The sequence below is a fragment of the Rhinolophus sinicus genome, linkage group LG15 (assembly GCF_036562045.2).
Source record: "Rhinolophus sinicus isolate RSC01 linkage group LG15, ASM3656204v1, whole genome shotgun sequence".
NCBI classification, from domain to species: Eukaryota; Metazoa; Chordata; class Mammalia; order Chiroptera; family Rhinolophidae; genus Rhinolophus; species Rhinolophus sinicus.
The window spans coordinates 28,921,788-28,937,850 of NC_133764.1; the positions used below are offsets into that span (position 1 = coordinate 28,921,788).

General features: G+C 35.7%; 1 protein-coding gene across 3 annotated transcripts in view; it reads right to left on the reverse strand.

Annotated features, from left to right (window-relative positions):
- Positions 1-16,063, reverse strand: part of SMURF2 (SMAD specific E3 ubiquitin protein ligase 2) — a 90,971-nt gene that overhangs the window by 8,344 nt on the left and 66,564 nt on the right. For 2 of the 3 annotated variants that reach the window (XR_012492016.1, XM_074319449.1), the window contains exons 8-13: positions 15,347-15,549; positions 12,331-12,415; positions 8,820-8,978; positions 4,491-4,686; positions 3,317-3,420; positions 997-1,111 (exon numbers count right to left, since the gene is read on the reverse strand). Coding sequence is in view for 2 of the 3 variants with exons in the window: in XM_074319449.1 (XP_074175550.1) it covers positions 997-1,111; positions 3,317-3,420; positions 4,491-4,686; positions 8,820-8,978; positions 12,331-12,415; positions 15,347-15,549 (862 nt within the window). In the remaining variant the exon portion in view is untranslated. The remainder of the gene's footprint in view (positions 1-996; positions 1,112-3,316; positions 3,421-4,490; positions 4,687-8,819; positions 8,979-12,330; positions 12,416-15,346; positions 15,550-16,063) is intronic. The other variant, XM_074319450.1, reaches the window with a different exon arrangement.

The window sequence follows — 16,063 nt, forward strand, 5'->3', positions numbered from 1 at the left end:
ACCATGGCTGGATATATTGGTCTTTCATGATAAATTGTTCCGTTAGTTGGACATTTATATTTTAAACTTATATTACCTTTCTACTTAATAAATAATCTTTAAACTTCCCTTTTATCTTAAAAACAGCTTTTGTGTCTTTTTAAAAACTAATACATGTTCACTACAAAATAGAAAATTCAGGGGGGAAAAAATCACCCATAATCTAATACCTGGAGATAACCAAAGTCAGTATTATAACATAGAGCCTTTCAATGTTTACACATATACATATTTACCAAAATTGTATCATACTATTTTGTAACCTTCTTTTCACTTAATATATCACAAACACCATCTTGACATGTCATTAACTATTATCCCACAATGTCATTTTAATGGCTATATAATATGCCCTTGTATGGAAAGATCGAAATAATATAAAAATGAATTAGTAACAGCTGCTAACCTTTGTTGAGTGCTTTATACAACAGGATAAATAATGTACAGCACTGTGCTAAACACTTGATGTGCAGGGTCTCACTGAATTGTCACAATCCTTCTCTGAGGTACGAACTATATTTATTATTATTAGCAGTTACAAAATTGAGGCTTAAGTCAATGAATTTACCCAAGGTCACAAAGCTATGAAGTAGTGGGACCAGGATATGATCACATGTCTTTCTAATTCCAGACTCTATGTTCTTAACCATTAATGTCATTCTGCTTCATGACATCATTTAATCAACAACCCCCCTGGCCCCCCCGCTTATGGGCAATAATGCTGTTACCAATTGGAGCCACCATAAGCAATGACACAGCAAACACCCCTGTGCCGAAACTGTTGAATATATCCATAATCGTTTACATGAGAAAATTTTCTAAAACAGGAATTGCTAAGTGCAAAGGCGTGACTAGGACAAGGAGAGTAATCCTATGTCATAAACTACACTGACATTTAAAGATGAAAAGTATTGTAGGTCACTAATTAATTCACATCATCATAACCACCAATCATACCGGGTTAACTGCAGAATCAGGATTGATCTGCAGTGTATAGATATCATCTCTTGAATACTGGAAGAGGCCATAGTATGGATTCAACATTTCATGTGACAAGAGATATAACCACTCCCTAGAAAAGAAGAGATGACAAAGGAATTTTCTGTTAAGATACACTATTAATCATTTTAGCAAAGAATTTTTCAAATAAAAGAAAATAAAGCACGGACTAGTTACATAAGATCAGACTGGAAAAATCTACCACACCAAAAAAAGCAAATGAAAACTCTTGTTTTGTTATTATGCAGTCACTTCTCACTCATTTTGGGCACTTTTATGACATGAGCATCAGAGAGTATAAGGTATTATCCAGAAGAACCAACTACTAATTAGATGTTGCAGCCCAGTGGTCTGCTTATTGCTAAACAAATTTGTAATACATGATAAATATAAAATGAAGGGAAGAACATGGTTTATCCCAAAACATCCATGTGATCTACACTATCCTGGTCCACTCCTATCGCAGATTTATACTAATTAATATCGATATACATAACATAGCATTGATTTACTCTCACTTTTGAACAGGGTGTGTTTTGTTGTTGGTATTATTTTAGTAAGAAAATTTCATTATCCATTTCATAATCTTTTTTGTGTAAACCCTAAAATATACCATGATAAACATGTAAGTGGTCAGATTGCAAGGCGTTTGGTATAGGTAGGAACAAAAGGGCAAGCCTGTATTTTCTGGGTATGTTCCATACCAACTCTTGGTTTCAAGTGTGCATCAATATTTTTAAAACATCATTATAAACAGTATTATCACTTTAAGCTTATTAAATCCTTTATATTTTTCAAAGTGTGAAAGATTACTTGTTATTCATCTTGGCGAAACTGAAATAAAATCACTAGAACTTAAGATGTAGTGCTAGTATAAATTCTTGTCATTCCTCAGCTAGGACAGGTATTTAAATATGTTCTGATAATATGGATTAAATACATTGAATAATATAATTTTAGGAAATGCAGTGAAAATACTATTAACAAGTAGTTAAAGGAAAATGTTTCAAAGTTCTATAATGTGATGGAGTCTAACTCAAATCACTACCGTTTATGTAATACTTGAAAAACTCCAGAGATTAAAAAGGGAAAAGAAAGTGGTTTCCACATAAGCAACTTTCCTAGTACACATAACACTCCCCTGACGTGTCTTGTATGTTTTATGCATGTATGTGTTTTTTAAAGAAAATCCCAATTTTTGTTTTATCTCTACCAAGTATTTAGAACACACATCAAAGTAGAACCCAACTACTTTTGGGTTCTACTGCGGAGTAAAAATCAAAGAAAGCAGCTCACTGCCACATCCCATTTAGTCTGCCCAACCCTGAGAGTAAGCAGCACAGTTAAGAAATAAACAACAAAAAACTGATGACTTATTTGGACTATACATGTAATTATAGCATTCGAATTCCATCAGCAGATAATTAACAAGTTTTCCCAACAACCACTGAAAAATCTAGTTATAAATAAATCATAAGAATTCCACAGAAACTATCAAGTTCTAAGTATGAACAAGTGCTCAATGCTAAAAATCCAAACTAAAGTAATTATCCATTTGCAAGTCAAATAAGTCTACAGGTGAAAACAAGTAATGCGAAGTAACAATTATGGGACTTGGTGGAAACAATTTACACAATTAAGGCTGAATTTAGATTAGGGGAAGGGGAATTATCATGATGGTCCTTAGAATGTTTCAATACAGAGCTACAATGTTTCTGCTACATTTACATTAAGTGAATTTTCACACCTGGAAAAATATAAAATACTTTATGAATGTAATATAAGGACTTTATGAATGTAACACAACACACACACACACACATACACACACACACACACACACACAGACTTTAATAAGGTTAAAAAGCAGAGCAGTGGAAGCAAAGGGAAACAGTATTCAGTTTAGACTGTATGTTAGTAAAATCTCAAAATTGTTCCTGATAATGTGAAGCAGAGAGAATAACATGTACTAAAGGAGAAAGATGAAGAAAACATTAGGCCTGCAGGTCCTACCAACAAGCCACGTGGGGTTCCAGCTAGTCTACAGAGGAAGTCTCATTGGGCTGTATCATCCACTAGAGAGTTCTCAAGTACTCTTCTGATAGCAGCACTATCCTAACTCATTATGAATGTATCTATTAGGATATCCTCTTATTGCAAACATTAGGGAATATTATACTGGAAAATAAATATCAATGAGAAGATTATACCACAGGAAGTATCTTAAATTTGTAAATATAAGGATCCATATGTCATTTCCTGACAAGCAAGTCTTTACCTGGCAACCCCTCCGTAGTCAAGACCTTCTTCTCCACGAAATTTTATCATTAGTCGCTTCCAGAGATCTTTTGGTCTCATTTTCATGACCTGTCGATATGATTCCTGAAAAAAATGTTAGTATACTAGAATTACTAGGTGCTTTTAACCTGTTATTTAAACTCTCCTTGCCATTCCACCTACAAAACATACATTTATTTAAATAAGGTGAAATTTGTTCAACAATCAAATCAATGGATCAACTCTAAGTATTTGAAACCTCTTGGAACTTCTAAAAACAAAATGAATGTAGCTTAATACTACTGAAACCAATTCATTTGATACACGTTACATTAAAAGCCTACTAAGTGCAAAACTCCATATTTAAGTTCTATGAACCACAGCAATGATTCCACTCGCATTAAAAACAGAATCTGATAGAAGTACCAATTTTTTTTTAAGTTAGTTTACCTAATTCTAGGTCATAAGCACCAGTAGAAAATAAAGGTAAAAAAAGAAAGTCCCCAAAGAACGTAAGTAATCATTAGTGTAGTTTTTACCAAATCAAAATGTTATATTATTTTAAAATACAAATGACTGACTACAAACAAGGTCAGAACTGTTCTGAGAGAAACAAGTTCATCCTTTGGGAAAAGGATTATCAAGTCCCCAAACATCTCTCGCCCAGGAATCCTCTAATGAGTGGGAAACCCTTGCATTGAAATTCTGCCACTAATTATGTAAGAACTTTGAAGTTGGTATTAGGGCTGTAAAAATCCAAAGATAAAAGAATATACTGAAAAGGAAGATTTTTCAATAAATTACGGCAGTAGTTCAATAGTAATTAAATACAACGATCTTTTGATTTAAGAGTCCCTTACCTTTTGGAAGAATTAGAAGGTAAAAGATGGACAATACTTGGGGTCTTTTAAAACTCATTAACAAACAAGTATGTGCAATGCAGAGACCAAGCTGAACCAACTGGAATATCTCACACTCTTCATCCCATTTAAGTGTTTATCTTACACGTTAAATCTCTCCAATAGTACTTGCCTTTATTCCCCACTATTAAAAAAGAAATAATGAAAACTCTCCCATTCTAAAGAGGTAACACTCCGAAAAAGCATTCTTGCAAAACAGAGTAGAACACTGAAATGCAATCTTTCTCCATTTTGAAATAAGACTTATAAGTTTACCTCAAAAATCTCTTCCCTGGAAACCTCAATGCGGCAATGGCCAGCCTGAGGCTGTTGCTGGGAAAGTTCTTGACGCAAAATTTTCAGTTTCTGAACCAGGTCTCGCTTGTACCGGGGGACTGTCAGACACTCTGTGTCATCGGGGCATAACGATACTACTTGCTGCTGCTGTTGGTCTTTCAATTGGTTCTGCCGACTAGAAGTAAACAAAAATGTTATTAAAGCACTTGCACTAAAAAGACTGCAATTATACATTTCAAATAGCATCATACTATAAAACAAGTCTAGCGATATCATTTCCGGGCCTTACTATATGTTTGGCTTGTCATTTTTGACAACGATAAACTAGGTCCAAAGTTTACTTCTCAGAATCCATATGAATTTATGGAATTGAAAAAAACAGTTTTATCCAGAAAGCTTTATACAGCTGCTGAAAACAAATTTCTTAAATACCGTTTCCATTTTCTTGTGCATAGTTTACCATCACCCCCTTTAAAATCCAGGCAGATGCCAAGGCCTGTGCCTGTTATCTAGAGTCTGTCTCCCTGGAGGAGACAGTTTGAACTGGCAGCTTGGCAGGGACCCCTGCTTCTATACACGCTACAGTCTAGACCACAAGAATGCGGGAGGTCACGTGTAAGTTACTGGCACAGAGAAACGAGCACTGTACAAACAAGTTTAAATGCTTTATAGAGTGACTACTTTTTATTGTGGGAAAATATACATAAAATTTACTATTTTCAGCATTTATGAAGGATACAGTCAGTGGCATTAAGTACATTCACACTGTTGTGCTAAAGTGATTTCTAATTGCACATATATGGATTACCACAAATTCGTGAAAATAGTCTCCCAAGTATAGCAGAAATATAATTTTTTAAAACCAAGTTGCCTAGAGATATTTTTGTTCTCCTAGCAAAAATATAAGCTGCATTTAAGAATTTTTTAAAAGAACCTTACGATAATAATGAACTAGTTAATTCCAATAAATTGTCAGGAACTAAAAAGTCCAATAATTCACTATGGATGTCTACGCAGACACTGAGTGATTCAACTGGAGTTTAATTTTGCACACGACTGATAGGAGCGCAGTCTCCTAACCTACAAGTAAAGGGCAATGATAAAATAAACAAGAATAACTCTCAGTTCTCAGATAAATCACCCAAGCTTATTTTACATACACTGGTGGTTCTTAGGTTATCAGGCCAAATTTTATACCGAAGACATGGAACTATCCAGAGAAAATGTATCTTGGATGAAAATTACAAATCACTATTTACTACCCTTACAAACATGATAAAGGTGTTTTTATACACATAAACAAAATCAAAACAGACATTACATTAAAAACTACTCCCTAAACAACAGCATTCATCCTATGCAAAAAAAAAAAGAACTTGGGTATACCTTACACTACTAGACAGACAAATTTAACTCAAAATGGATCAGGGACCTCAATATAAAACCCAAAGCCACAAAACTTCTGAAACACAGAAGGGAATTTTTATGACCTGAGTTAGGCAAAGGTTTCTTAGATATGACACCAAAAGCATAATCTCTAAAAGAACTTTATCAGAATTTCAAAGAAAACTTCTTTCCTTTGAAAGAAAGTTCTTTACTTAAGAAAATGAAAAGACAAGTCACAGACTAGAAGAAAAATCTTTCCAAAGCATATACCTCATATAGGACTTGTATCGCAAGTATCTAAAGAACTCTCAAAATTAAAAAATTTAAAAAAAAAAATCAGTTGTTTTTAAAAGGGGGCAGAAACCTTCACCAAAGACATACAGATGGTAAAAAGCACATACAAGATGCTCCACATCATCAGTCAGTCATGAGAGAAATGCAAATTTAGACTATAATGAGGAACCACTATATACCCATTAGAATGTTTAAAATTAATGAGACTAACCATACCAAGGGTTAGCAAGGGTGAGAAGCAATGACAACTCTCACACATGCTGATGGGAACGTCAAATGGGAACAATCACTTCAGAAAACAATCTGGCAGTTTTTTAGAAAGTTAAACACAAATCTAGCCTATAAGGCAGCCGCTCTACTTCTAGGTAATTATTTATCCAAGAGAAGTGAGACCATATGTCCATACAACGATTTATACATAAATGTTCACAAGAACTGCATTTGTCATAGTCAAAAACTAGAAACAATCCAAATGTATCAACAGGTAGATGGATGAATAAATTGTGGTATACCCATCCAATAGAATACCACCCAGGAATGAAAAGAAATGAACTATACATGCAACAACAGAGATGAATCTCAAATAATTCTGCTGGGTAAAAGAAACCAAACGAAGAGTGCATACTGTATGAACCCATTTATCTAAAACTCTAGAAAATGCAAACAAACACAGAGCGACCGAGCAGATCAGCGGTTGCCTGAAGACGGGGTGCACTATGGTTTCAACTGTGTCTGCACAGATGGACTGAAGTACTAACCTTTGGTACCTGTGAATGTGACCTTATTTGGCAATAGGGTCCTTGCAGATGTAATCAAGTTAAATGAGGTCATAAAGAAGAGGGAAATTTGGATCCAGACAGGAAAGAGAAGGTGGGGCATAGTAAGAAATACACTTTCATCTTTGTTCCTGGTTCCTGAAATAGAACCCCTCAAATCCTTGAAATTTTTCAGATGACAGAGGTGATAGTAGGAGTGTCTTTTGTTCTAATGTTTGGTCTTCATCCTCAGGTCCAGACAGAGCTCCTAAATCCCTTAGAATTTCTTGGGTAGGAGTATTTTTGTTTTCAATGAAGTGACTCTTGGTGAACTCCTAGATAGCTTCAGGATCGGGGCTGGTCACCAGAAAGAGCAAGGCTTGATTAGAAGCCTGGACTTTCAGCCCCCTTCCCCCAATCTCTGGGGAGGGAAGAGGAACTGGAGGTTGAGTTAATAATCAAGCAGGCCTAAGTGATGACATCTCCGTAAGAACCCCTAAACGACGGTGTTCAGAGAGCTGCCAGGTTGGTGAACACACTGAGAGTGAAGCAGCCGGAAAGAGCATGGAAGCTCTGTGCCCTTCCATCGCTGTTCCTGGCCTTGTGGATCTCTTCCGTTTTGCTGTCCCTCAGTTATATCTTTTATAATAAACTAGTAATAGTAAATAAAGTATTTCCCTGGTTCTGTGAGCCATTCTAGAAAATTATTCAACCCAAGGAGGGGGTCATGGGAAATCCCCAATTTATAGCCAGTCAGTAAGAACTGGGACTTACAATCGGCATCTGAAGTGGGGACAGTCTTGTGGGACTTAACCTGTGGGATCTGACACTAACTGCAGGTATTGTCAGAACTGAATTCAATCACTGTACACAAAGTTGGTGTCTGGAGACTTGGAGAATAGGTAGGATTGAGGGGAAAGGCCATACATTTGGTGTCAAAAGTTTTGTGGATAGAAACAGTTCATAGAAGCCCATGTTACCCAAAGGTTGATCCCAAAGGTTGGGATGATGTGTCTACAGGCCAAGCAACAGCAAGGTTTCCAGCAACCACCAAAAGCTAGGTGAGAGGCAAGGAACAGATTCCCCTTCAGAGCCTCTGGAAGGAACCAACCCTGGCTAACAACTTGATTCTGAACTTCTGGACTCCAGAACTGTGAGAGAAGGAATTTGTTGTTTTAAACCACCCAGTGTGTGCTATTTGTTACGACAGCCCTAGGAAACTAGTACAGGTGGAAGCCCCACGAGAAGGGACAGGAGGAAGAATTATAAAGAGGCACGAAAAAACTTTTAGGGGTCATGGATATATTCACTATCTTCACTGTGGTCATGGTTTCAGGGGTATATAATAGATCAAAACTTAAACTTTACTTTAAATATGCACCGCTAACTGTATGTCAATTACATTTCAATAAAGCTGGTTTGCTTTTTTTTTAATCCAGCATACATCAAGCTCATTCACAAAGACTTGTATGAAAGACTAAGTCCTGTAAACGGCTTAAAGCTCAAGGACAAAACTGACATAGCAAAAAATGCTCTGGGACGGACTCAGCTATCCTGGAGCTAGCTCTGATGCACCCGAGGGGAAAAAATCCATCTACCCCATAAAGCAGCCTGTCTCCAAGGTGTGCCAGGGAGAACCTTTGATACATACCCTTTCCTAACATTTCAGGACAGGTTCCTACTTAAGCACAGTGGGATTAAAATACTCATCTATCAGAGTAAAACTTGTCAAACTCTTATATAAAATTTTGTTCAACAAAAGTAGTTTATAATTGAGGAGAGCCAGACATTCTACCACATTCATTACAAAAAGCATCACCCGTCTTCTCTTGTTCAGACTCGCATTTTAACACGTATTATTTCAAAAACTTACTTTAAAACTAAATGCAAGTTAGCAGAGAGCCGAGGATCTGTAAATTGTGTTGTTCTGTTGTTATGGTCAACGAAATAAACTCTGCCTGTTGCCGTATTACGAATCTCCCATCCAGGAGGCAATGGACCAAGCTCTTCACAATTGATGTTGCTAAGATCCCTGCAAAAACAAATATAAAATACAAAATACCTCATTGCTGGGCCTGCTAGGCCAAGCAAGTGTAAATGACACAGAACAATTCCATGAAGTCTGAGAAAATGTATTGTTTCAGAAACTTGAGATGTTCAGCTGGAATCTTTAATTCCCAGTGGTTTAACAAACTTGCATATTCAAAACCCAATCCATAAATGGCTCAGAAACTTATCACATAGCCTACATTTTTAGAAAGTTTGTTCCTGGGCTTTAATGTAAGACAGATTTTAAATTAACATGAAAGCAATCATAAAATTTGCCAATATAAACTATACTTCAATACTTATCTGACAAAATATTGTTTTACAAATGCCAGTGATATAAGGAATGAAATGTTGTCTAAAATTTCTCTTCAATTATTTCTTCACTACATCATAAAAATTTGTGTAAATAAATGTTCATTCTGTGATTAATTTTAAGCTCTCCAACAAAGCAAAACTGGAAATGTTATTGAATTTTATGATCCTAAAAATAACCACAGTATACATTTTAAAAGATAATGTCTCCATTTTAAATTTTGAAAGCTGTAAAACTAGTGAATGAAGAACCTGTTTAAGACACCTAAGGAAGACTACTCCTAAAGACTTACTGCTACAATAAAAAAAGCAAAAAGACTTTTAATGGACTGAAGACCATTAATCATACGTTCTTAAAATACTATTATATAGAGACAAAGACTTATAGGACCTTAAAGAGTGACATAAAAGTAGCATGTCTAATATAAGCTTATATTGTTAAATAATTATAATCATAAACCTCATCAAAATCATGTTTTAAAAGTTAAACTAGAAAAAGATTTTTCCTGAAATAATCTATTCTTGGTCATAATAAAACACAATGATGGGCACCTATAAGCACCCATAGACTTGTTGAAATATTAATTTTGCGTTATGCTTATAGATTTTCCAAGAGACTCTTCTGCTACAGAACAACTAAAGCTTGGAAAGAGCATACTATTTGAGACACTGTTAGTCTCATAAGAGACAAGAGGGAAAGTTGCAAGGACACTTCTCAAATTAAAAAAAAAAAAAAAGTGAATTGAGCTGGAGCTGGTACCTGAGTGGCAGGCGGGCAGGCAGAGGGTTAGGGCTGCAGGTGAGTAGTTGTTAGTTGGGAAACAGCCTCAGGCCAGCAGCAAGGTTGGAAAAGGAAATCTGAAACTTCCTCCCTACACAGAGAACTCAAAGGGAGGATGAAGTGATTCAGGAAAACTTCCTAAATTCCCATTTTGGTCCACAGAACTCAACCCAATTAAGATCAAACAAACTCACAAAGATCACCAAACACCTCAGAAAGAAGTCATGAAGACTGAGAGTCAGTGGAAACAATAAACCACAGAATTAGATCCCCAAGTACTATCAGAGATCAAACAGAGAGAACAGCTATGATATGCAACATTTAAAAAAAAAATAAAAGGGAACAATTACAAAGGCAAACTATCAATGAGAGATTAAGAATAAACAGATGGATTTTTTAAAATAGAACTTTTAGAAATGAAAAGCAAATACAGAAATCAAAGAATAATTCTTTGGGTATAATGCAGAATTTGATTTTATATCACTTTATTTGGAATTTTATAAACCTATATAGTCATGTGTGGGAGAGCTCCAAAGAATTGATTGAAAGAGCAGAACTCTGGAAACAATCTTTATTTCCAATTAGGAAATGACTGAAGAAAAATGGAATGTTATACAGCCATAAAAAGTAATACAGATCTGTAGTTCAAGACTACATAGTCAGTATGCAATGTAATGAATAACAAGGCATTAATCATTGTTTTAACGAGATCTGTACAACTTGATGAAATAGGACTTCTCAGATAAGTCTAAGCTTACTGGATATCTTTAAATAAAATTCAAGTGTCTGAGTTACACTATTTTATAAATAAATGTCTTTGATTAAATAGTGATATTTTAATAGAATCTAAACATTTATAGTCTGCTTTGATAAAAAGATCCTCCACACAAAAGGTATATTTACTAAAGGATATCCTCCAAAAAACAAAAGACATAATGATATATGAAGGTATGATTTTTAAGATAATAATTAGGGCACAGAAACTAAAGAGAAGAAAAATAATCCAGAGCATAATTTCATAGTCCTTATTCAATACGCAACATGAAATATTCTTAAACCTTTATAAACATCACTAATTCATTAATGAATCACTGACATGTTTCCTTAGGAATAAGAACATATTACCAACAGTGGTGCCAAAATCTCTCTCAATTTCAATTTCTGATGCCAGTTTATATACTACTCTTTCAACAGATAACTCAGGTTCCACGTCTTCAATATTATAAATCACTTAGTTTTAAAAAATCAGTTTCTTCTATGCATTTCCTTCAAATGACTTTAAATTATTTTATTAAAAAGCTCATCATTGACCTTCAATTGAATAAACAGAATCCAAAACACTTCTTTTCATAATTTACATAAAAATCTTGTTTCTACAAGTTAGGCCCTTGGATTTTTTTCAGTGAGCTTATTAATAAAACAAAAATTTCCTCTCCACTACTTCTTTTAAACTAACAGCTTACATTACCAAGACACAGAAATGGCAATCTTCATACAATAATTAATGATAGCACTTTTCTTTGGTTGCCACCCTCAAAAGATTCTAATTAAGCTCTATGACAAAGCAAAACATTTTCATTGTAATAGCTTTATTTATAAATAAGAGAGTATCAAAGCAATCCAAGACCAGCTAGTCACATCTGGTTTTCATTCAAATACATGATTCTTGACAAGTGGAGCTCTGACTATAAGCTTTAGGCAGAAAAAGATCTCAGGTAAATGCATCCAGCAGTGCCTGCAGTTCTAATGTGCAAGTTTTAGCATTTGACAGAAATTTAATTTAATTAGGTTATTTCTTTTCCACATTAAAACGAAACTTTATTAAGGAACATATAAAAGAATACTGAATACACTTACATGAGATTAAAAATAAACCTTTTTTTAAAAAAAAGCATAAGCAGAAATAAAAATATCAATTTACTATCCTTTAAAAAAGAATATGAACATTTTTTTCCCCAGGTCAATTTTCAAACTCCTAAAAGACCCATGTTTTTGCCCAGATTTTTTTTTAAGGGTGAGATGGGAGAGGGACTGGGGACTGGTTGGGGACGGGGGCATAGAGCACTGGGGTAAGGATTGCAGAGAAATCCTAACTTCTACTAAATGTCAAAGTGAAATGACTATTAGAAAGAGCCAAACTTTTACATTAACTATTTTAAGAAGTTAATGATTAGCTAATCAAAGAAATTCTAGGTAAAATGGATATTCAATTGTATGAAGAATATTCAGAATATGTTCTTACCTAGGCACTCTTGGATCATGCCATGTGCTCACACCAGTCTGAGTATGTAAGAAATACACCTGACCTTGTTGTGTTGTCCTCTGTTCTGTAAAATTAAGAAACACTAACAATAAAAACATATTCAGAATGTCCAAATCAGACAACTAGAGACACTACAATATCATATTAATAAGTTATCTAAATTACCAATCTACATTATTACAGAAGTTTTGCTTTACAAATAATTTGTTCTGAACTCAGAATACATTCTCTCTTGGAAACAATCTTGTAAACAGTGAAGAGGGTCACAGGCCAACTATCTAAAAGGCAACTATACTTATAATGTGGCTTAAAATACTAACCATGTTGCAATGCAAAATAGAAGAGGTGACAGTACCAATAACTAAGCAAAACAAACATGAAGTGATGATCTTTTATTTGTCTTAAATGTGGAGCCTGAGGGGAACAAAGGAAGGCTCAGAGGAAGAGGCTAACCAACTTTGGAGAGGTCCTGAGGGGATTTGCAGAAACTTTCAAAGGGTTTGCCGATTGGTAATGCTTTTTTTTTTAGTATGCCTAATCTTACATCAAAAACTTACATTTTTTTCTTTTCTTGAGAGAGGTAGTCTCAAGACTACACTTGGAGTTAAACAGAAGCAAAAAAGATGGAATACAGGGGAGACACTCTATGGTCAAAAATAGGCAAAGATGGAAAAATAACCAAGTTAGAAAGCAGAGGACTAAAGAGCAAGTGTGCATACTGGGGAGAAAAAAGTCCAAGGTGACATAAACTCAAAGCCCTTGGGGAAAGCGTGAGGAAGCCAGGGCAAAGAGAAGGAATCTGTGAAAAGGGTTCCTTCACTGGTGGTTTTTGGTCTTAGGTTTTTAAGCAACAGAACCACTTTTCTTTAAACCAAAGTTAATGAAAAATTCCACCATATAAAATGATAAAGCTATTGCTAGTATATATTAGTATAAACTTAATTTGTTTATAAACCTACAAAAAGCAAACAATTTAAACTTTAAACTTTTAAAAATTACAAACAAAAATATTTAAAATTGGTTGGACATAACAGCTACAAAAATTTCAGCCTTGGTACCACTTTACTCCTATGTTTTGGTTGGGTTAAAATAATTTTAGGGGTGGCCAGTTAGCTCAGTTTGTTAGAGTGCAGTGCTTTTAACAACAAGGTTGCCAGTTCGATCCCCACATGGGCCACTGCGGGCTGCGCCCTCCACAAATATATTGAAACAACTACTTGACTTGGAGCTGATGGGTCCTGGAAAAACACACTTAAAATAAATAAAAGTTTAAAAAAAATTTTTGATTTATATCACACAAATATTATGAAAGTATAACCACCCCCACTCCAAACAGTTTGCCTTGTAATCTCAAAGAAAAATGGCAGGAGAAAACTTGATTCTGAGGTCTGAACATTAATAACAGCTAAAATTCACTAAGTTTGAATAGGCACTGTATAATAGGCACTAACATGAAGTTATCATTTATATTTTGCAACAAAACCTGCACGGCTGGTGCTATTATTTTCCCCGTTTTATAGAAGATAAAATTGAGGTTCATAAAAGTAAACAACGTGCCCAGTGCACACAACTTATATGTGGCAAAGTCAGGATATGAACCCAGGTCTGTCTCCCAAGTCCATGCTCTAATCACTGCGCTGTAAGTTTACGTTCACCTGTGTAGCATAGAACAGTTAATGGACAAATTGTGTGTTTTTTTTAATTACATAGTTACGGGCTACCCCGGTGGCTCAGGTGGTTGGAGTGCCACGCTCCTAATACTGAGTCGCCGGTTCGATTCCCACGTGGGCCAGTGACCTGCGCCCTCTACAGCTAAGATTGTGAACAACAGCTCCCTCTAGAGCTGGGCTGCCGCGAGCAGCCGGAGGTTGACGTGACCTGCCTTGGGCTGCTGTGAGCTGCCAGGAGCGGCCTATGGCCAGTGTGAGTGGCCGGCAGCCGGCAAGAGCTGCTGTGAGAGGCCGATGGACAACTAGCAACCGACGGCCTCAGCTGGGGGGAGCGCAAGGCTCATAATACCAGCCTGGGCCAGGGAGCTGTGTCCTACACAACTAGACTGAGAAACAACGGCTTGAACCGAAGGGAGGGAGGTGCTGTGTTGGGGGGGTGGATTTAAAAAAAAGTTAAAATATATTTAAAAATAAAGTTAAAATCATGCATTTGCAGAACAGTTTAAAAAATATTCTAGGGCAAAAATAAAATACAAATTAGATCAGGTGATTCCCAACATTGGTCATTAGGTGTCACCATCAGCTCAGAATAGCTGTTGAGAGGACAAGGATGTAAACAACTTGGTTAGCTCTTAGCAAGAAGGGAGGACAGCTGAGTTATACCAGTGCTACTTACGTGTATATTATCTACCAGAGTGTTCACAAGTGGTGATTAATTTAGAAAGTTCATTATTCAACTAGAAGATTCATGTCATCTTCTATTTGAAATTCTACAATTTAGGAAATTATATAAGATTGCAATAATTTTATACAAACAAGTGACTAAATCATTTACAATCACCCAATCACTCAGAGATAACCCAAAATTACAGACAATACAAATATAATGTATAAATACGATCATAAATATGCTTTTGAAATTCTTTCTAAATTGTATGTTTAGACAATGGCATTTCAGGTCTGCCTTCAGATTACCATTATCAATAACAATGCCATCTTACCTTTATACAGTGCCTATTTACAAAGAAGTCTCATATGCTCCTCACAACACTTTTGTGATAAGGAGAGGTATCATTCATCTTATTTCGTTATAAAAGAGCAAAAAGGTTAAGGTTAAATGACTAGCCCAAGGTGAAACGGTTGGTAGGTAGTCTTCTACCACTTCAAAGACTTTTCAAAGTTGGGGTGTTTTACATTTGCTTTTATTTTCATGCAGAATTCCTAAATCCAGTTTAATAACTTCTTTAAAAGTTGGTTTTCCGGCTTTCTTAGCCAGCTGAAATCAGTAAAGCACACTTTTATTTTTCCTCTGCTAGTTGTCATACCATAGCCTTCTGGTAGGTCTGGAGGAGTATGTAAATGCGTCCTGCTCATGTAATTTCTATGTCGCTGTGACCTGACTCTCCTCTCTGCCAGTCTGGGATCTGAAGACTGTCCACATGTTGCACCATTTGTTCCACTAATCGGAGTGTTCTCATCAACAAGGCAGCTAAGAGGTCTGCCAGGACTAGAATACTCAGATGCCGGTCTATTAAAAAGGAACAGGGAAAAAAGTTACTCAACTCAGATATCAAAAGTAGCGTTCTCTAAACAAAGTATGTATTGCAGTAACAATCATTTCTAAGAAAATGCAATGATTAATACAAATATAATGATTTCAAGAACTCTGAATAAAAGCCCGAAGCCTCTGAGCACAAAGAAACTCAAGTGATAAGCAGAATTGTCAATTATGTTTTTAAATCATTTAATATTGATTTTAATCACATTTTATATGAAATCCACATATAACTGTAGATGTGAGTAGTAGCTTACAAAGTGCTACTTGACTTAGCTCCAGCCTACCTGTCAGATGTGACTTCCCACCATTCTCCCACTCTGCTTCTGCCATACTGACATTCTCCTTGTTCCTTGAACTTGCCAAAGTCACTCTTCCTTTAGTGCTGGAGAGCTATTCCTTCCGCCTAGAATGCTTTTTGACTCCTGTTTTCCGTAAGCCAGGTTCCTTTCCTGTCATTCAAATCACAGCCTCCAAGAGGGCCTTC